General features: G+C 40.7%; 1 protein-coding gene across 1 annotated transcript in view; it reads right to left on the reverse strand.

The window, feature by feature from the left end:
• PHEX (phosphate regulating endopeptidase X-linked) overlaps window positions 1-21,452 on the reverse strand; it is a 147,019-nt gene that overhangs the window by 65,478 nt on the left and 60,089 nt on the right. Inside the window, exons 11-12 of the mRNA XM_050936533.1 lie at window positions 13,829-13,957; window positions 9,887-9,988 (exon numbers count right to left, since the gene is read on the reverse strand). Of these exons, the coding sequence (XP_050792490.1) occupies window positions 9,887-9,988; window positions 13,829-13,957 (231 nt within the window). The remainder of the gene's footprint in view (window positions 1-9,886; window positions 9,989-13,828; window positions 13,958-21,452) is intronic.

Raw genomic sequence — 21,452 nt, forward strand, 5'->3', positions numbered from 1 at the left:
AAATCATGATTTGAGGACCTCAGGAACTCAGCCAGAGTTTATCAGTCTATTATAGGAGTGGGTGGGTGAGGTTCTGGGCCAGCGATGTGAAGGAGGTCAGACTAGATGATCACAATGGTCTGTTCTCACCTTAAAGTCTATGAGCCTATTAGAATCCATTACTGCTCAGCAAAGGGGCAATAATCCTTTTTAAAATGTACCTTTATAAAAGGGTTTTGTTTTTGCTGGAGAAACAGCAACATTTTCAGAAATGAGAGCAACTTTCTTGCACATCAGAAGAATTAATGTTAAGATTGTGTGTATCACTGCTTTTACACAGCATTTCCACTCCAAAAGCTCCAGATTCATGCCCAGTTTTATTGTGGGTATGTCCCTCCATCTTTTTCTCTGTTTCTCTTCCTCTGTTTCAAGCCTGAGATTTGTCATAAGTGTTTTGATATCATGCACCCATTCTGGCCTTATGGAGTTGTGCTTGGGTCTGAAAAATGACAGCAAGAGATCAGGGTTAAATGCAATTTCCTTTCCCTTTACCCATTTTCCACTATCCGTCTGCATGGTGCTCAGGTTACTAATGGAACTGACATCACTGTACAACTGACTGAGCAGTAGCAGCAGCCAGATAACAAGGGAGAAGCTGACAGCAGCAGATCTAGCCTCACAGATAAGATATAAGCAAACATGCCATGGCTATTAGCTTCAGCTCAGGCCAAAGATGAACATTTCATATGGTTATTGAGCAGAAAACCCCAATCTTCCTGAAGAGATTAATTGAGTTTGGGTTTTGGAAGATATTATTCTCTGGGGCCAAAATAAAAGTTTATTGGAGGAAGAAGTGTTGAACTTGTAACTATGTATTGTCGATCCAACCGCAAGTGAGGATTTCTTTTTAATCCAGAAACAAAGCATAGAATATTTTCACACTGAAAGGAAAGTCTCTGCCACTCATTTTATCTGCCAGTTGAAATGTTATCCTTAACACTGTCATTTTCCAGACGAACGCAGAAGGGTGTTAACTTCAGCGTCCTGGCAAAATTCCAGTCTGGGTTACTACAGTGACCTTTACAGATTCCCTTCCTCATTTCCAATTAATACAGTACTCTTCACTTCCTTCCTTCAACCTGTCATGTAGTGCTCTTCTCTGCACACATTCATGAGCATAGTAGGAAAAGGATTAACCACTTTGTAAACACAAGTCTGAGTTGAATTGTGATATGTTTATTGTCCTCTAAACCTGTAGAACAGTTCAGAAACACAGTTAAAACATGGTTCAGCCCCACTACACATTCCAGATCATATTTTAACTGTATCAATAGACTAACCTTTTGCAGCCAGGTCTCCCTATGGTGTAGTTGTTACAATATAGTTTGGCATCTTAATCTTTAATGTCTACATCAGAGCACTGTCACAACAGAAGTACTAAAATATTCCACTGCAGCAAAATCATCACTAAGGCTCAGTCTGCACTAAAGACAGGGTAGATAGGTTTGTGATTAAAAGCACAAATCTGGAAGGGACAAATGTTTCTAAAGGCACAAATAGGAGTTCGGCACCTAACTCCTCTAGTGAGTTCCATCTCTGCCTTTGAACATTTCCCCCTCGGTTCCTAGGTCTTTCTGAAGTAAGGTGTCACTGAACAAGAGTATATCTGGCAGGGTTCATTTGTTTTGACAATTTCAGGGGAAGGATAGGTCAAAACATTTGTCAAAGCCACCCTTTTTCCTGTAAACAGTTCTGGTTTTGACAAATGGACATTTTTTGACAAAAGAAACATTTTGGTGAAAACTTTGTGACCAGCTCTACTTTAAACATAGTTTCAGAACAGTTTTGGCTCCTGTCACTGACCAGGAATACCATGTTTAAAGCATTTACAATTGGTTCAGCTAAAATGGTTACGGCTCTTATTCAGTAAGGTGCCTAAGTACTCCAATTGACTTCAAGGGGGTTGACTTCAATGAGAATACACAACTGCTTAAGGCACATGCTTAAGTGCCTTTTTGAACTGAGGCCTTTGTTCCTATTATAAATAGTCCTAAATTACTCCAGGCATTGGTTTGTAAAGGCCATTGACCTGATCTGCACCACAGAGGTCAATGGAAATTTTGCTTCAGTTTATATTGCTTGATTCTGTTCCCAGTGAAGTCAATCAGACTTGTGCCATTGAGTCCACTGGGAAAAGAATCAAGCAATGTAAGCTGAGACTAAACTAAGAAACATAACAGAGAATTATGTGTATGTTTTTCTATGGCTCTGCCCTATCAGTCTTCAGACTGGGAAAGATGGGATTGGAAACAAATACACCTCTGCCCCAATATAACGCGGCCCGATAAAACACAAATTCGGATATAATGCGGTAAAGCAGCACTCTAGGGGAGGCGGGACTGCACGCTCCGGTGAATCAAAGTAAGTTCGATATAACATGGTTTCACCTATAAAGCGGTAAGATTTTTTGGCTCCTGAGGACAGCGTTATATTGGGGTAGAGGTGTATTGTAAATAGGACTTCCTTAGAGAAAAGTAAAACCAGGCAGCAGTCAAATTCAGTAGGCAACAACATTACTTCAGAATGACCTTGGGATTTGTGCTCTGTAACCTAGAAAGGTTAATTATGTTACAGAAAAATCTTATTACAGAAGCACAAGATATTTTGGCTTGTCATTTGTAGTTAAAAAAAAAATTTAAGTGCTTCATCTAAATAAATAAAATAACTTCATAAGAAGCAGTAAATTTTCAAACTTTTGGAAAATAAGTTTGTCTACAGATCTTGAAACTTGCTCTCAAGCCCCTCCATTAAACTCAAGTACAAGGGGCATTTTAAGGGAAGAAAACAAAGGGATGAGCAAAAAAATAAATTATCTTGCTTGTGCCCACAATTATAGTTTACTTCTCACAATTATCATCTGCCAGTGAATTATCATTTCTGAAGAAGCGGCAATAAATTATGATTTTAAAAATTAGGATCATCATTAGGACATGATTACAAGAGTCATGTTTATGTAGTTTCAGTTTTGGATTCTCTTTTTTCTCTGCAGGTCCATCCTTAGGAAATGCAGCTGTCAGTATCATTAGGCTGATATAGCAGTCTGCTATCAACACTTTCATTGTCAGGAAAAGAAAAGGCCCTTTTTTCACATTTGTCAGCTTTCCCAATAGGCTGCAAGGTGACTCAGACCTGGGCCAGCACAAGAGCTATTGAAGAGGTCTCTCTCCGGATGACTGACATAATGCATACAGCACATGCCAAAGACACCCGTTGAGCTGCACTCATCTGAATAATTTAGCTATACTTAAAATGGAAGCAAAATCTAATGACCCTCTCAAAACAGGGAGTTTAAGAAGTGAGAGCAGGAAGCAAAATGAGTTTTAAAAAGAGAAAAATCAGAGGCCTCCATCTAAGACTCAAAGGATTGACAGGAACAGTTTAAACAAATCCTTGATTATAGCCAAATAGAGTATAATAGTTTAAGACTAACAAAAGAAAAAAGAAACAGAATATGAAAGCTTGGTGCCAGATACTAGACTCTGATTTAACTATGTTTTTTAGAAATACCATGAGCTCCATCCAGAGAATTAGGTGAGAATTGCATGTTAAAAAAACAACACCCAAGCCTGTTAGGATCCGTTTCTTTGGGTGTTTTGTTTTTGGTTAGGGAGTGGGAGCTATGGGGGGTAGGCTGCTTTTGGAAGAACTGGTTTCAATTCATACTTACAGCATAGGGGTTTGAAATGATTAGAAGACATGATTTTGATTATGTGGTCTTATTCCTGAGGGAAAGAAACACTTAAATTCCAGAGAACTGCAAGAGGAAAGGTGAGGTTCCTTGAGATACAGAGCACAAGGATGCAGAAGAAGTGCTCAAAAGGCCACATAAGCTTATACTTGCTAAAAAGGCCAATTTTCAAAACTTAGACTGAGCTGGCTGCTCTTCCAAAGCCAAACTATGGCACTGGTTCTACCATAGGGATCCGCTTCAAAGCCTGCCTTAAATCAATGGGAGTCTTTCCATTGACTTCAGTGAGGTTTGGGTCAGGCTTATAGAAGATTGTTGTTCAGCTGACCCCTGGCACTATCTGCAGTAAATACGTGGAAGGTAGTATTGAGGCTAGCCCTATCACAAGCAGAATCTGCAGTATCCTCTTTGAGGTGATCAGTAAGCCTATCAAGCCATTTGCAATACAGTGGAGTCACCTAAGCATAAAGACATATGAGACCATCAAGATCATGTTAGAAGGAGAGAATTTTTTCCAGAACATTTTCAATGCAGAAAACCAAAACATACAAACAAAAGGTCTTTTACCTGTGGCACAATAAAAGAATAAGCCTGCTACAACCTAACGGTCCATGGACTAAAAAGGGACTAAATACCAGGGAAACTGAGCTAATGGAATAGAACTGGTAAACAGGAAAATAACAACAACAATTAACTCCTTTCATTCCAATATGGTTTGCAAACTCAAACAGCTGAACAAACTATACCTAGACAAAACAGGCTATATGAAATGCAGCCATTTCTGGGTAAAATGCAGGTGGGGTTTAACTGCACACAGTAACTCTACACTACATGTCATTATGAGATAGTATGGCCAAATGGATAAAGCAATGGATTTGAACTCAGGAGAGTTTCCCTAAGGTCAGATTGTAATCACCCATAGTTGGGTTTGTCCTCAAGTTAACAATCTTATTCTTATAAAAATCCCATGAGATACTTAATTACCACAAGCAGCCAGAGCAGTTATTTTACATGTCATTCAGCACAATGCAAGCATAACGGGGTGACATTCTATGGGCTGTATTATACAGAAGGTCAGATAGTGGTTCCTTCAGGCCTTTCATCTGAAACATGGTGTCTCCAGCAACACAGAACTGTCTGTTATAATGCTGGGCTTTGGCTCAGTACTGACCCAGAAGTCAGAGGGCTACCTAAGATTCCACAGCAAATATACTTTATGCAGATGTTCCTCATCTCAAGCACTGACCCAAAACAACCTCTCAACTTGTGAGCTCTGACAGGATCACAGCAGCATTATGGACACAGGCAGTGACACATTGTGGACACATTTAGACAGATGCACTTTCTGTGTAGCAAACCTGTAAATAAATACTGGTAAAACCACCAATTTTTTTGTTTTATATGTTATTGTATTAAAGTAAAAAGAGAAAAAAAAGGAAGGGGGAAGATGTGTAAAGCTGATCATATGTTGGTGCAAGCAATCTACTTATTAAAGTTCTAGGGGTCTGACACATGGTAAGTCTCCCATTTATCAAGTAAATTATTTAATCAAGGTGTTTTATTTATTCATTTAACATGTTCCCATCCAAAGCTCTTGGCACAGTTATAAAATATATCAATAGAAATACTACAATAAATAAAGTGGTTCAGGACTGTTTAGAAAAGCTGGATGAGCACAAGTCCATGGGGCTGGATGCACTGCATCTGAGGGTGCTAAAGGAGTTGGTGGATGTCACTGCAGAGCCATTGGTCACTGTCTTTGAAAACTCATGGCGATCGGGGGAGGTCCCGGTTGACTGGAAAAAGGGTAATGTAGTGCCCATCTTTAAAAAGGGGAAGGAAGAGTATTCAGGGAACTACAAGCCAGTCAGCCTCACCTTAGTCCCTGGAAAAATCATGGAGCAGCTCCTCAAGGAATCAATTTTGAAGCACTTTGAGGAGCGGAAACTGATCAGGAACAGTCAGCAAAGGCAAGTCATGCCTGACTAACCTAATTGCCTTCTATGATGAGATAACTGGCTCTATGGATGAGGGGAAAGCAGTGGACATGATATTCCTTGACTTTAGCAAAGCTTTTGACATGTTCTCCCACAGTATTCTTGGCAGCAAGTTAAAGAAGTATGGCTGGATGAATGGACTATAACGTGGATAGAAAACTGGCTGGATCGTTGGGCTCAACAGGTAGTGATCAATGGCTCCATGTCTAGTTGGCAGCCGGTTTCAAGCGGAGTGCCCCAAGGGTTGGTCCTGGGGCCAGTTTTATTCAATATCGTCATTAATGATCTGGAGGATGGCGTGGACTTCACTCTCAGCAAGTTTGCAGATGACATTAAACTGGGAAGAGTGGTAGATTCACTGGAGGGTAGGGATAGGATACAGAGGGACCTAGGCAAATTAGAGGATTGGACCAAAAGAAATCTCATGAAGTTCAGCAAGGACAAGTGCAGAGTCCTGCACTTAGGACAGAAGAATCCCACGCACTGCTACAGACTAGGGACCAAGTGGCTAGGCAGCAGTTCTGCAGAAAAGGACCTAGGGGTTACAATGGACAAGAAGCTGGATATGAGTCAGCAGTGTGCCCTTCTCGCCAAGAAGGCTAATGGCATTTTGGGCTGTATAAGTAGGAGCATTGCCAGCAGATCGAGGGACATAATCATTCCCCTCTATTCAGCATTGGTGAGGCCTCGTCTGAGTACTGTGTCCAGTTTTGGGCCCCACACTACAAGAAGGATGTGGAAAAATTGGAAAGAGTCCAGCGGAGGACAACAGAAATTATTAGGGGGCTGGAATACATGATTTATGAGGAGAGGCTGAGAGAACTGGGATTATTTAGTCTGCAGAAGAGAAGAATGAGTGGGGATTTGATTGCTGCTTTCAACTACTTGAAAGGGGTTTCCAAAGAGGGTGGATCTAGGCTGTTCTCAGTGGTAGCAGATAACAGAACAAGTAGTAATGGTGTCAAGTTGCAGTAGGGGAGGTTTAGGTTGGATATTAGAAAAACTTTTTCACTAGGAGGGTGGTAAAGCACAGGAATGGGTTACCTAGGGAGGTGGTGACATTTTTTAAGGTCAGGCTTGATAAAGCCCTGGCTGGGATGATATAGCTGGGGATTGGTCCTGCTTTGAGCAGGGAGTTGGACTAGATGACCTCCTGAGGTCCTTTCCAACCCTGATTGATATTCTATAATTTTATGAATAAACACTTTGAACTCATGTCCAAATATCCACCCAGATCTCTCCAGAACTAAGACTTCCTCATCATACTATTCTTTATTGGCAGGGTTGGTGTCTATCTGTAAACTTCAGTGTAAACCTACAATCTGAAGCCTTAAATAATCCTAGAAAATTACCTTGCTTCCTGGATGTCTTTTTGAGAAAGATGCCAATCTCTCCTGAGAAGAATGCTCCCTGATTTATTCTGCCAATATTGCCCAAAGTACTCAAAACAAGCTGACATCTTGTGCATTGGTTTTAAATATATCATATTATTGTTTGATGTTATTTTTTAATTTTTTTAAAAGAACAGTCATAATGAAATAAGCTTCATTAAATGAAATAAGTCATAATGAAATAAGTTTAAAACACTTCTGGATTAAGAGGATTTAAGATAGATGGGGCTTTTTAAAAGCATTATTTTATCAGGTCATTTTACTTTGTATACCACTTATGCCCTATTATGGGATTAATAATAATAATATAATTGGAGAGATACCAATCTCCTGGAACTGGAAGGGACCCTGAAAGGTCATCGAGTCCAGCCCCCTGCCTTCACTAGCAGGACCAAGTACTGATTTTTGCCCCAGATCCCTAAGTGGCCCCTTCAAGGATTGAACTCACAACCCTGGGTTTAGCAGGCCAATGCTCAAACCACTGAGCTCTTATTTCTAATATGCTAAAAATCACACAAGACATGTGAATATGCTGTCTCCATTCTTATAAAAAATATGTTCTACAGTAATGATCCAAAAAGGTGACTGCTGTCAACGATATTACTATGATTTTGAATAATCATTTTAATATAATAAATACATAAATAATAATAATAATAATACTTTAAATATACTTTGCTCTTATAAGCCTGCTCCTGTTCCCATTGAAGTAAATTGTTCAAGTCCCATTCACTTCAGCTGAAGCAGTGCATACATTACTGTACCATATTGTAGGGTTTTTAAATAAGGTCCGAATTTAGTCTGCCAGGCACATTTTGTATGTAGCAAAAGGACATATGACCAATATGATTTTTGGCTTTTTATGAACTTTATGGTACTTTTAGCACCTTCTTCTACTGGCTCTCTTCTGTTCAGCTTTCTGCTATATCTGACAGGCGGCTGACAGAAGTAGTGAGGGAGAGTGGTTTAATAAATACTTTAGTAAAGAAATAAGGCCAGACTCTTATGATATTATTAGAAAAGTTGCTGTTTGGAAAAAAATATGTACAAGGCCTCTTTGCCTCTTCAAAAAGACCAAAAATGGTATCAATTCACCCTGAGTTGGGCAAGTGTCTATATTAGATACACACTAGTATCTATATTAGATATAGTCAGACTGTTTGTTTGTTCACTTCCTAAACTTCAGAAGCTGTGTGAAAGTATGTGGGTAATTGGGGGCTCAAATGGCAATACACTCCATTTGCTGTCTGGTTAGCAAGAACCATAGTGAGATGCTGTTACCCTTGGCTTTGGGGCTCTGAATGATTCACTCATCCATCTATACATTCCTAATGTGTTCTTGAGAAAGGCAGCATGAGGCAAAGATGTTGCATATTGAATTTAAAACTTTCCAAAGACAAAATGACTTCTGCAGCCTTTTCATCTGATTTCTCAAAAAGCTTTGAAGACTGCTTTTCTAAAATCAAAACTGCTATTTTTATTCAAGCATAGCAAGTGGGACATAATTCAGCTCAGTTTGCATATAATTCTGTTCAGAAAGGGTTTGTGTCAGTTGAATGCTGTCCAATCATTTCAACAAATAAGGTGAAGAGCCCATCCTCTCCTCCTATGAGTTCACACATTTTTAAGATATGTCAACACTGTTAAAAAAAAAAAAAAGGAGAGAGAGAGAGAGAGAGAGAGACTGACCCCCTTGGCAGTGACTCTTAGAATCTGGATCAGATGACTCAGGATCAGTGAGCTCATGCTATGCGGCTAAAACTAGCAGTACAGATGTTTAAGCTCGGGCTGGAGCCCAGGATCTGAGAGCATACTCTTGCTGGATTTCAGAGCCCAGGCTTCAGCCCAAGCCCAAATGTCTACACTGCTATTTTTAGCCCCAGAGTGTGAGCCCACGTCAGTTGACCCGGGCTCTGATACTTGCAGTCATTTTTTGCAGTGTGGACAAATTCAGATTGTTACTCTGTGTGCTGCTCCCTGTTTTCTGAGTTCACTTTCCATGTCTCACATTGTGTAAGTGAGGGATGGAGGGACCTGGTTCAGGAATCCTTGGGTACCTTCTAACATCTAATTCACTCTCTGCACTATAATGTCACACAATGTTTAAGTCATCATGAAGGGAAGTGCCAGTCTTGAGAATGATGTGATATCATTGCATTTGGGGACTGCTGATTCACTGGAATGACGACATCACTCTTGGAAGTACTGTTTTCAGGGGGTAGACTTCCAACAGTGACATCAGAGAAGATGCCAGACGTAATAACATCTTCATATACCCATTGTTAAATTGGAGTCTACTTTAAAATATTTTATAGTAGTATTATTCATTTGTACTATGGTAGCACCTAAAAAGCCCATTCAAGGATCAAAGATCATTGTAGTAGGCACTGTGCTGACAAATAATGAGGAAGACAGCTCCTGCCCCAGAGAGCTCACAATCTCCATGTCAGTCAGAGTGTAAGAAGTAGACAAAACAAACAGGGTGAATATGGGAGGAAATGAGGTAACAAAATTAACAGCTTAGCAGAAAAGTAGGAGTTCAGGTTTCTCAGCATTAGAATATAAAAGTGGCTATACTGGGTCAGACCAAAGGTCCATCTAGCCCAGTATCCTACAAATTTAGGCAAACAGATTGCCAATGTGTATTTCTAAAAAAGCAAACAATGAAATGGAACATTAAAAACAGCATTCAAACTAATGGCAAAGCTTCCATTGACCTCAACGCAGCAGGATTTCACCCAGCATTTCCATTTTCCCACATCAACAGTTACCTTTTCATTAGCTTTCCTTTTTGTTCTTGCATCCATCCAGTCATTTTCCTTTTCCAACATGTCGATAAAAGCCCAGCGAATCCCTTCAGTCAACTCTGCCATCTGCAAAACAAATTCTCTCCAATAAAGAGAGTCATGGGAAACTGACTATAAGAAAAGCAAACTTCTTGACTAAGTGGGTATATGAATGACCTGTGAGGTAAGACTATATTTGTCTCTCTTTATATGACACCAAGTCTCCTTCCTTCCCCACATACCTTCCTCCGTCTCTCCTCGCAACCTGGGATTTCTAGTCATAGAGTGCTTGCCTTCATTTTCATCTCTACCAGCTACACTACACAAGTTTCTGACTACAGTTCCCTCCATGATACAGTAATAGACATTCTCATGATGACTGCTCTTCTTGTGCTCATGGTGGACATGCTGAGAGAACAGCAGAAGTCTTGTGAAATTCCCGGCAATTTGTTTCCTAATCACATGTGTATAGTGCCCAGTATTCCTTCTGATTGACATTCATTCAAAAGAACAGTATTTGGGCTGTTTGCAGCTTTACCCAAACATAAAGCAGAGCTTTATTATTTATCCAACTAGCTTCATTTGTGAACTTTTACTGTAATTTAAATAAATACTGTTTATATTACAGATAGTAGCAGCTTGAACACCCAAAGGAGCCCAGTTTTCCTTGTTTTTTGCACTTTGGATAGTAATTTACGTTGGCACCACAATTCTGGTCTGGTAGCATTTTCCATCCACTTGGCACAGGTATAAAATGACTACACAAGGTGTCACAGAATTTCAAAAACAGAAAAAGTAACAGGAATAGTGACCGGGGACCTAGAAAGAGTTGACGGAGAGAGACTCTGTGAGTCTGATTTCATGCCTGGACTGGTTGCTTGGGTGGGTTCGAGACCGGCCTGTGGAACTTTGGGGGTTGGACTAGAAGATGACCTCCTGAGGTCCCGTTCAACTCTGATATTCAATGATTCACTTATGTACCAAGAGGATAGACATTTGAGAATAGCCTAAAATGATACACATCAAGCAACCCCCTGGCATCTGATCCCGAGTGAAAGATTATTCTGCTGGTCTAAAGAGCGGACATGTTATCAGTCCTATGTATTTGGCTGGGGGAGTTGAACAACAGAGGTGCTCGTAGTCAGTTGCTTCTACTTGTGTTGACAGGTGAGGCTGAAGACATAGGGAATTACTAAAGACACAACCATGGCAATAAAAAAGGGCTGAAGTTATTGGAGCTGGATCAGGCCTAAAAGTTGGGATAGCAAAACTAATCTAAGGATTCAACCATATCACTATATAAAGTTTATCAGCTGTGTTAAATTTAAAAACAAACAGAAATGTCAATTAACATGGACGTGCAACATGTTAATCAGTAGAGATGGCATTGTTAAAATGTCCTTGTGGGGTAGAGGGGCCCTGAAAAATAGCAACATTATTTTCAGCTGAGCAGTCATGAATGCATTGGACTCACGTTTTGAGCTGTTATTTCCTTGTTGTGTCTCTCAAATTAAAGGAAAGCACTTGCCCTCTTTATTATTAAATTTCCTTCCCTCCTTTTTTTAATATCTCATTACTTTAGAGATAATATAGGACAACTAGAACAAAACATTAAATATGACCAAATGGTCTCAGTAAACGGCATCCAAGGGATTAAAGTAACAAAGAAGATTGATGGCAGAGCACTGACTCAATTAACTTAGTGCACTAATGAGGTGAACTCCTTGTGTTTGGAGGTTGCAAGTTCAAACTCAAACTCTGCAATTGGACCCTGGTGTATATTTAGGTTTTATGCAGCAGCTGTAGCAGTAGGGGGTGGGAGAAGAAACCTATTCATATTATCAGAGTTATTACTTAAATTGCTCAGGCATAGCTGTAAGAAACACTGCAGAGTCTGTAGGTCAAAAACAATACTATATTTAGACACAGATAATATTTTTTTTTCATAAAAGGAGGAGAGAGAAGGCAAGCATGGCATAAGACGTCATCAGTGACCAAAACCTGAAAACACCATACTATCCATAACTCATGATTTGCTTAGCAAATCTCTCTCCTTTAGCTAAGGAAAAAATGTTCTGGAAATCAGAATGCCTTTCCTAGTGTAAGAAATGGGGGGGGGGAATGGAAAAAGAGGAAGAGAAAAAATCATTAGAAATAGACTTGAAGAGCCACAGTTTTCAAGGTTTCGACCAGATTCAACATGACCTCCAATTTTATTTCTGTACTCACACTCAGGGCAGGTCTACTCTAGAAGAGCTACGTCGATACAGCTGCACCAATGCAGCTGCGCAACTGCACATCTGGTATAAACACTGTATGCCAGCAGAAGAGCACTCTCCTGTTGACCTAACTACACCACCTTCACGAGAGGTGGAAGCTATGTCAGCAGGAGAGCGTCTCCCACCATCATAGCGCCAGTGTGGACAGTGCTTAGGTCACTGTAACTTGTGTCACTCGGGGACAGGGGGTGCCTTTTTCACACCCCTCAGCAATGTCAGTTAGATCAACTTAAGCGGTAGTATAGACCTGCCCTCAGATAAACCTGCATGGAGGTCATTACACTACATTTGTGACATCCCAGAGTTTTTTTCCCTAACAAACTATAATATAAATACCACTTTAGGAATTCAGTGAATATCAAAGAGCTGAAAAAGTTGGATGTTGGAGAGGAAATTCTAGTTCAAAGACAAAGGCTTACAGCAGTGAAAAAGGGAATCCAGATCATTATTGAAAATATAAGGAACAAAGATTTTGCCAAATCAAATCAAACCACAGGTCAGTTTGGGATCCTGCCCTTGACAGCAGCCAACACCTGGTCCTACACATGAAACTGAAGAAACTAGAGGTTGAATCAAGTCAATAAATTTAGATTAGAAGACTGGGCCTAAATGAATGCCCACTGAAGTCAAACCCTTTCATTGACTACTGTGTATTAGATCAGGCCCTTCAATCCAAATCTGAATTTTCCCAGAATCTAGTATTTGGGGTTCAGCTTAGGCACACTAAAGAGAAGATCCATTAGCTGGGAGTTTATGTTAAAAATTAGAAAAAATCAAAGTGGAACTAAGTCACAAGTTTTTAACAGCGGGGATAGTTAATCTTTAGACCAATTTGTCAAGGGAAATGACACATTCAGCATTAATTTGAAGTCTTTAGGTTGAGAAGAGATGGCTTTCTGAAAGGCATGCTCTAATTCAATCACCAGTTATTGGGCTCAATCGTGTTCACTTACATAACATGGAAGAATAATTCCTGCCCACCATAGGAATTACTGGGTGAAATTTTATGCAGGAGGTTTGATTATATGATCACAGGATTTATGCAGGAGGTTTGATTATATGATCACAGATTTCTTTAAAATTATCTTCCTAAAATTTTATGAATCACAAATCGTGAGTTTTGATCTTTAAATATGAGCTTCCCCAAAATTTGGGCCAGAGATCAGTTAAGGATTCCCTATGCTGCCTCAAACTTCCAGGGAGGATATTCAGAATGCATATAGTCAACTGTGCAATGCTGCACCTGCAGAGAGGAGATCCTTCTTGACCCTCACAGCTGAGAAGTCTTGGATCAGATCCTCAAGATCAGATCCTACAGTTCCAGTGATAATGCCAGTTAGCTCCTGCACCATAAGAATTACCCTTATCTTAGAAGTCATAACTACAAGTGTATTCATTGTGTAATATTACCTGGATACATTTTTAAATCCAGCTACATATTTGTCTCAAAGGCCTGAACTGGCAATTAATGCACAGACTGAATTTAGCTGGAGGGAGAGGAGGCATTTCTTTTTCTTTGTTCTGTTTTTCCCTACCATCCATTGCTGGTGGAAAGTCTCTCTTTAAAGCTAAATTCAACTTCAAATTTATTCTACTAGGACGAAGAAACTATTTAAAATTTTTCAGATAGAGACTGAAGAGGACTTACCATTTCTCTCTTGTCTTCTTGAAAATGGACATCCACAAACATCCTGCCAACGACATAAGGGAGTGCTCCTTCTACAAAGTTTACACATTTATCCCACTGAGGCAGTAAAGATGTGGTTCCCTGGATTACCTGTTGGCATTGCACAATAAACCATCAGAACATGCCATTTGAGAAAAACCATGGAAATAACTCAGTATCCTCATGGTAAATTCTGAAAAGTAACAGACAGCCTTAACCTAATATATATAATAGCAGGATCATTTTACTATTTATGTTGCATTTTCATAGTCTTCAAAAAGACACCAGCTGAGGATCGGCCTTCTTAATGTCTAATTCTCCATTTAATGACCAGGAAGCAGCATTCTGCACCAACTTCAAAATCATCCAAAAGACCTCCCCTCTGGTCTACGCCCATTCCCCTGAACCAGGCCTGCCATTAGGATTGCAAGGGATTGGGGTAGGAACTACTGAATGTGGAAGGTCATCAGTATGCCTGCCTGCCTTACACTAATATCAGTGTGAGAAAGAGAGCACTAGCACAAGTAGAGGCTATCAATGAGTGTGTGAATGAAGTAGAAAAGTGAGAGTGTAAAAAGGCACCCCTGAGTTGGGGGAGTGGGGCAAATGTGTGTGACAGGGTAGAGGGGCATGAACATGTGAGGTAGGAGAGGACACTGGAACTTTGCACAAGTGGGGAGGCCAAGGCCAAAGTGCCTGCTCTTTCTCTCTCCAAGGCTGGCTGCTCCAGCAATGAGCCAGCTGCCCTCTCTTCTGGTCCCACAGCAATTCCGAGTGGGCACAAGGTATATTTGTAGCATGTCCTTGGCAGAATCTTTTATTCTGCGGGGGGCAGGGGAGGAATCTGCAGGGACATGAATTCTCCGCTTGTTTCTCTTGTTAAAAAGTGGGAGGCATGGCCCCTGGCTCCTTCAGTTCTGGCACCAGTGGCCTTAGTGCCTGAGAGAGTGCAGGAGGTGCAGTGTTCAATTGTGAGAGAGACATGCATAGCGAAATATACTGAGAAAATAGAGGAAAAGTAATAATATGTATAATAGAAGGAAAGAAATATTGGAGTAAATGAACAAAAAAGAAGAAAAAACCATGGAGACAAAGTTAATCTTTCATTGAATAATTTGTAATAGCAAAAAAATTCAGATAATACAGAGTTAATGTTTGACATATGCATATCTTTTGACTAGCCATTTTCTTATACCACAACTCCCTTCAATGCACCAAACATGATTTTGTTTGTGCATTGGGCAGTAAGCTATAGGAGGAGGAAGAACTTTGAGGATAGGGAGAGATAGCAGGCTGTCAGATTCCAGTGGGACAAAAAATTTCTTGGGTGGTGTTGCGAGAGGAGGTATCTTGGCTGATAGAAAGTGTCAGCATGTAGGCTAGTCAAAATATATTGATTGCCTGCACCACTTTGTACCCGCCAGCCTTGTCCTGCTCCCATAGGCAGTAAGCATCATAGGCTGGGGGAGGCTAGAGCCTCCCCAAACAGCCCAGCATGGCCCTGCCCGTGTGCTGCCCACCCGACACTCCAGGGCTCAGACTGGGGACATTGAGGCCACTCAAGCGGCCCGGGGCTGGGGGGCTGGCAGCCAGGGTGGGAGTGCTCTGGGCTCCAGCAGGGGAGTGAGGTGTATGGCAAGGGAGAGGGGTGGGCCTTGGGCGGAAGAGAAGGGGCCAATGACTAGCCTCCCCCAATGGCCTGCTCCCCAATTTGTTATCGGGAAAGGAAGCAATGCCTGTAGTCACTCAGGGCTGGTCTACACTGAAGGTGTAAAGTCGACCTACCTCAGTTACGTAAGTTATGTAACTGAAGTTGACGTACCTTAGGTTGACTTACCACTGTGACTACATCATGCTGTGTCAATGGGAGATCCGGCCAATTTACCTTACTCTTCTCTGGGAGGTGGAGTACAGAAGTTGATGGGAGAGCACTCTGCCATCAACACTGCATCGATTGCACCAGTACCAGTTTGGCCATAACTATAGGCAAGCCCTTAATGTAGCCCCTTTCCAGTCAGTTAAACAGCAATGTTGATGGACTCTGAAGGGATTTGTGTTCATCTTTTATCAGCCCAAAACATACTGGCATGTGGCAATGGCCATCAAGGGAGGAGGAAGGTACAAAATGGAGGAAAACAGGGATCCTCAAGATTTTAATGGTTTCAAACACACATTCAGGGATTATTATTTTTTTGACAAATGAAACCTGTGTTTCCTCTGATGCCTTGTCTCATCATGTAAAAGTCACTTTAATAATTCCCCCAACGAAATGGAAATAGTATGTAAAGTTTAAACTTACTATAAGTAACCACACATCCAGGGAGTCTGTGGCTTACAGGGCTAGTTATGAGACACAGAGTTCTCCAGCTTTAAGTCACTGGTTTGAATCCAGCTTTGGTAGGTAACACAATGTAACTGAGGCCTGGCCTGCTATGAGTGCTACTAGCACTATAGTGTAGAAAAATGGCTGATACTATGAACAAAGCAATTTCTCAGCAGTGATGTCCTGTTTTACAGACTATGAAAATGACCTTCCACTTTTAATTAGTTGTGTGATTTTCCCCTCCTCTTCCGCTGCAAAGTCCAAACCATTTTCATTATAAACCTCTTGATGTCAAGATTCACATTCTTCAGGTCTGAAACCCATTGCCAGGTGGGGGCAAGCTGGAAATTCAGGGCCCTGTCTGTACTGTGCTTAGCACACTGGATGGAATTCACCCACATGCAGGAAACCCTCACATGGCCTATTTACATGACAACTTGAAAATGTTGTACTGGAAGGTGTACAACCAACTCAATATATATATTTTCTTTGATTTATCAAGTGAGTTCATAAGTGCAAGTAGCTATGTGGTGTGTCATAAAGCACAATCCCTAAACTCTAAGGGTTCAATTTGGGATCTGAATATCCTGCCAGCCTGGTTATAGGTCAGCACTCTATTGTACTTGGCCACAAAGAAGTGTCTCATAAAAAGATGCACTAAAAACATGTAGCTGGGATTGGACAGCCAGTTGCTCACATTTTTCATAAAGAAAATACTTTTCTAACTACACTTGTTTGAATGTGATTTAAACCCTGCTAAACCCAGGATTGTGAGTTCAATCCTTGAGGGGGCCACTTAGGGATCTGGGGCAAAATCAGTACTTGGTCCTGCTAGTGAAGGCAAGGGGCTGGACTCGATGACCTTCTGGAGTCCCTTCCAGTTCTATGAAATAGGCATATCTCCATATTCTTATTATATTAACAGTAGTCTACAGCTTTTGCTTTTTTCCCAAAATATATTTTATGGTGCTTTTTTTTTGGCCAACTCTAAAAATGTTCAAAAGTTACTTATCAAATGGGAAACCCTTAGGTCACTCCATGTGCCCATGCAGGAAGTTTAGAGCAGAGCTGAGCAAATAATGGCTTTTTCGGTGTAGGTGCCAAACAAAAAACATGGTAATAATTCTGGCTGTAGTTGAACTAACAGAAATACACTGTAGGAATTGGAGGGAGGGGAGTTTTATGGCCTGCTCTATGAAGAAAGTCAGACTAGATGATCACAATTGTCCCTTCTGGTTTGGAATCTATGACTGTACAAAAAAAACAGTTTTTTTTAATTCATCAAATAAAAAATATATTTAAAAAAATATTATTTTCAAAACTGACCAAAACATTTTGAGCCAACTCAAAACAAGATATTTTACATTTTTCAATTCATTTAAAATCGACCAAAATGTTTTTGATGGACTCAAAACAAATTTTTCTTCTGAAGTTTTCATGTTGATTCAGCCATTTCAGATGTTATTCAGCCTTTGTGTGTGTGGTGGAGATTAAAAAATGGGCCAATTTTGAAATCAAAAAGCCATTTCAAATCAAGATGTCAAAATGAAACAATTTTCTAAGTGAAGAGTTTCAATTCTATAAAAAAGAAAAAAAATCAACTGAAACCAATCAAATTTAACCCAGATTCAGCAGTTTTGTGCCCCCAACGCGTTTTTAATTTTAAAAAAAATAAAAAATAAATAAATACAAGTCATCCAAGTGTAGCATGCCCATATCATTGCTCCAGCCACCCATATCATGGGTGGGAGTGTGATGGGAAGAGAGCCATCCCCAGGGTAGGGGATTAAGCAGTCTTGGCTGATCTTCCCAAAACAATCCCAGCGTTGCACAGCGTGGGAAGTAATCTGCTATTTGTATACATTGACAAGCACATGGCCTCCCCTGGGAGCAAGAGAGAGCCAAGGACCAGGTTGTGAAAGAGCACCACAATCTGTTCCCTCATTTGTTCACAGGGCAGTGAAACGTCACACTGCCCCTGACGAGAGGCAGATTAACAACTCACTGTTTGGATCTATTGTTATAACTGTATTTGAATGTTTGACTCTGGAATTTTAATATTGTTTTCATAATGTAGTTTTAATGTAACTATTTGATATTATTAAAATTCATTCACATTTGTTTTATATGAATGGAAATATTAGTGAACAATTTATTCATCAAGGGGGGTTTCTGGTGTGGGTAAAGCTGATATATTAGTGAACAATTTATTCATCAAGGGGGGTTTCTGGTGTGGGTAAAGCTGATCAAATTACAGTTCTATATAAACCATGCAAAGAAACCAGATCACGATGCACTACTTTTTTGTAACCACTTTAATGCAAGTGATGTGCATTCTATTTATTATGTTGTATTGCAGGGGGGCAAGTCTCTGTACAGTAGGGCACTACTGATTTCAGTAAGGTTTTTTCCATGGATTTATGGGGCTTTGGGTCAAGCACCACGTGACTGTGATAATACAATGCAAAGTATGTCATCCTCTGGATTTTAACACAATCTCCAATTGCTCACAAATTTAATAAATTGATGAATTTACTTTGTTCTACTTCTGAGGAATCTCAGGGCACTGAATTTTAAGCAGACCCCAAACATTCACAGAACATAAGTGAAGAAGATATAAGGGAAATTATGCATCTCTCTCACTTGACTTTTTTCTTTCTATACTTAGTTACCAAAGTCCTTCACTTAATTAAACATATATTGGATAGAGTCCAAAGATGTGTCGTCAGACTCATGCTCTATTACTTAATATCTTACTTCCTGAAAAGAGAAAATATACAACTACACAGATATGGGCCTTTGAAAGAAAAGAAGGGAGGACTGGAAATAAATGAACAGGACACATATATCCTGGAATCAGAGATATGGTATTAACCTTTTACTCTGAGCTTTAGCATTTTCTATCACTATAGTAGAAATATGCATTTTTTACTGGATCTGGTAAGAATTACGTGTAAGTGTTTGTATATTCACAAGAGATTTGGATGATTTTTGACCTATTACACACACAAAACTGCATTAGAAGAACGTTAAAAGGTTCCAGAGTCAAGCATTCAAAAGTTAAAAAATGCCAGAAGGAAGGTTGCCTGTGAAACAGTAGTAGGTTGTTATTCTCTACACTCGTGAGTTCTCACATTCATAGGCACCGACTCCGTGGGTGTTCTGGGGCTGGAGCACCCACAGGGAAAAATTGGTGGGTGCTTTGCACCCACGGCAGCTCCCTGCCTCTCCCAGCCCAGCTCACCTCCACCTCTGCTCCCTCCCCTGAGCACACCGCTGCATCCTTCTTCTCCCCACTCCCTCCCAGCGCTTGACGCCACGAAAAAGCTGTTTTGCGTGGCAAGCCTGGGAGGGAGAGGGGAGAAGGAGGAACGCGGCATGTTTGGGGAAGGAGATGAGGCCAAGGCGGGGATTTGGGAAGGGATCCAATAGGGATAGGGAGGGGTGGAGTTGGGGCGGGGACTTTGGGGCACGAGTGGAGGCGGGGCAGGGCTGGAGGCAGGCATGAGCACCCACCAGCTCTAAAAAAAAGTTGGCGCCTATGCTCACATTCGTTCTTATTCCCATTCTCCTTGTGCAGCCAATCTCCCCTCCTGATCTCAGTGTTCCTCCCCAGGCAAATGGCTCCCAGTTCTTCCCTGACTGGCTCCTAATCCCAGCCTCTACCTCAGCTACCAGTCTCAGCCTCCCATCCTCACCATGGTTACCAGTCTCCTTGCCAAGCCATCAGGGGGATCATTGATGAACACGGTGCTGTTAGTTCCTGTGCCCGGACCTGCCATGGCCTGGAGAAGCAATTACAGGGCAAGTCCTTCTCAACACCTATGCTGAAGCATGCTCAGTTTTTCTGTGATGCTCCTGAGCAGTCTGATCACACATAGGAGTTATGTGGACAGGGATCATGCTCAGCTGCTTTGTGGGGATGGTGCACCTGCAGTCCAGTCACTAGAAGCTGTGAGAGGCTTGAGCATGCTCAGTGAGGGTAGAATCTTTAGAGATATTAGCTGGTCAAAGTCTACTTGGCATATGCCTATAACTTGATCAGATTTGGGCATATGTTTATGGAGATGGCAAAAGACATATCCCTGCCACAAAGACCACCTGCTTTGCCAAATTTTGAGTCCCTGCTCCAAAGCATGGGAGACAGGTAGAGCTGTTAAAAAATATTGCTGGAAGTTTATTTCTATGGGATAAGCAACCCATTTCCCCCTATCCTCACTCTTACAGATGGCTGAAGTATTTTGGCAGAAATTCAGCCTAAGATAGACAGCCAGAATGTAAAATTCATTTCAAACTATTAAAGTTTGGGACAGTTATAAGCGACTGAAAACTGGGTCTTATAATGGGAAGCATCAGGCAACACTGATAATAGGTGGTTGTGATGGTCTATACTATTGTGTTGATCACTTTTATAAGACTATGATAAATTTTGCACAAAGTATACCTTGTGAGGTATCATTTGAAATGTCATAATCTGCCAAACATTATTTTCTGGTAAGATATGTGTATCAACATTGTATCTGAAGTTATAAGATTCTACTATGTGTTATTGCTGTAACATAGTCCAAGTTTAAGATAACCAGGTCCGTATCAGTTTCTTAGAAGCAAAGGACAGACCAACACCCAAACCAGGAGTTAAAAGTCTATTGAATGCTTAAGCAGCCATTCTCCAGCAACGGTAAGGTGTAAACAAGAAATTTACATTTAATCACAATGGACTGTGTATCACCATGACTCAACAAGGATGTTTATAGCACAAAAAATTGAATTATAAAAAGGGAAGGAAAACTCCTGACTTCAACTGCTCCTCCAATCTCTCTGCTCATGATATCAGTGAATACCTGAAGGAGACTGAACCAAGGAGAAGAGGCCCCAGGCTGGAAGGAGACCCAGACAGTAAAAATTACTGCAACATATGATGAGGAAAACCTTCATTTTGAATTTTGTTCATTTGTTAAGTTAGCCATTATCTTGCCTTTTACTCTTTTGTAACCAATCTGGGTTCTTATGCATCATTATTTGTAATCACTTAAAATCTATCTTCTGTAGTTAGTACTCTTATTGTTTTATCTTAACCTGTGTGTTAGGTTAAAGTCTGTGGGGAAACTCTATTTGGAATAACAGGGCTGGTGCATTACTATTTTCCTTTGATGAAATGATGGACTTTCTATGAGCTTGTACTTTTTAGAAGGGTAATGAGCAGTACAAGATGCAAATTTCTGGGAGACAAGGCTGGGACTAGGAATTTGTGGGTGTCGACTTGTATGTAATTCAGGAATGACT

This window comes from Gopherus flavomarginatus, chromosome 1, assembly GCF_025201925.1.
Source record: "Gopherus flavomarginatus isolate rGopFla2 chromosome 1, rGopFla2.mat.asm, whole genome shotgun sequence".
Taxonomy (NCBI): Eukaryota; Metazoa; Chordata; order Testudines; family Testudinidae; genus Gopherus; species Gopherus flavomarginatus.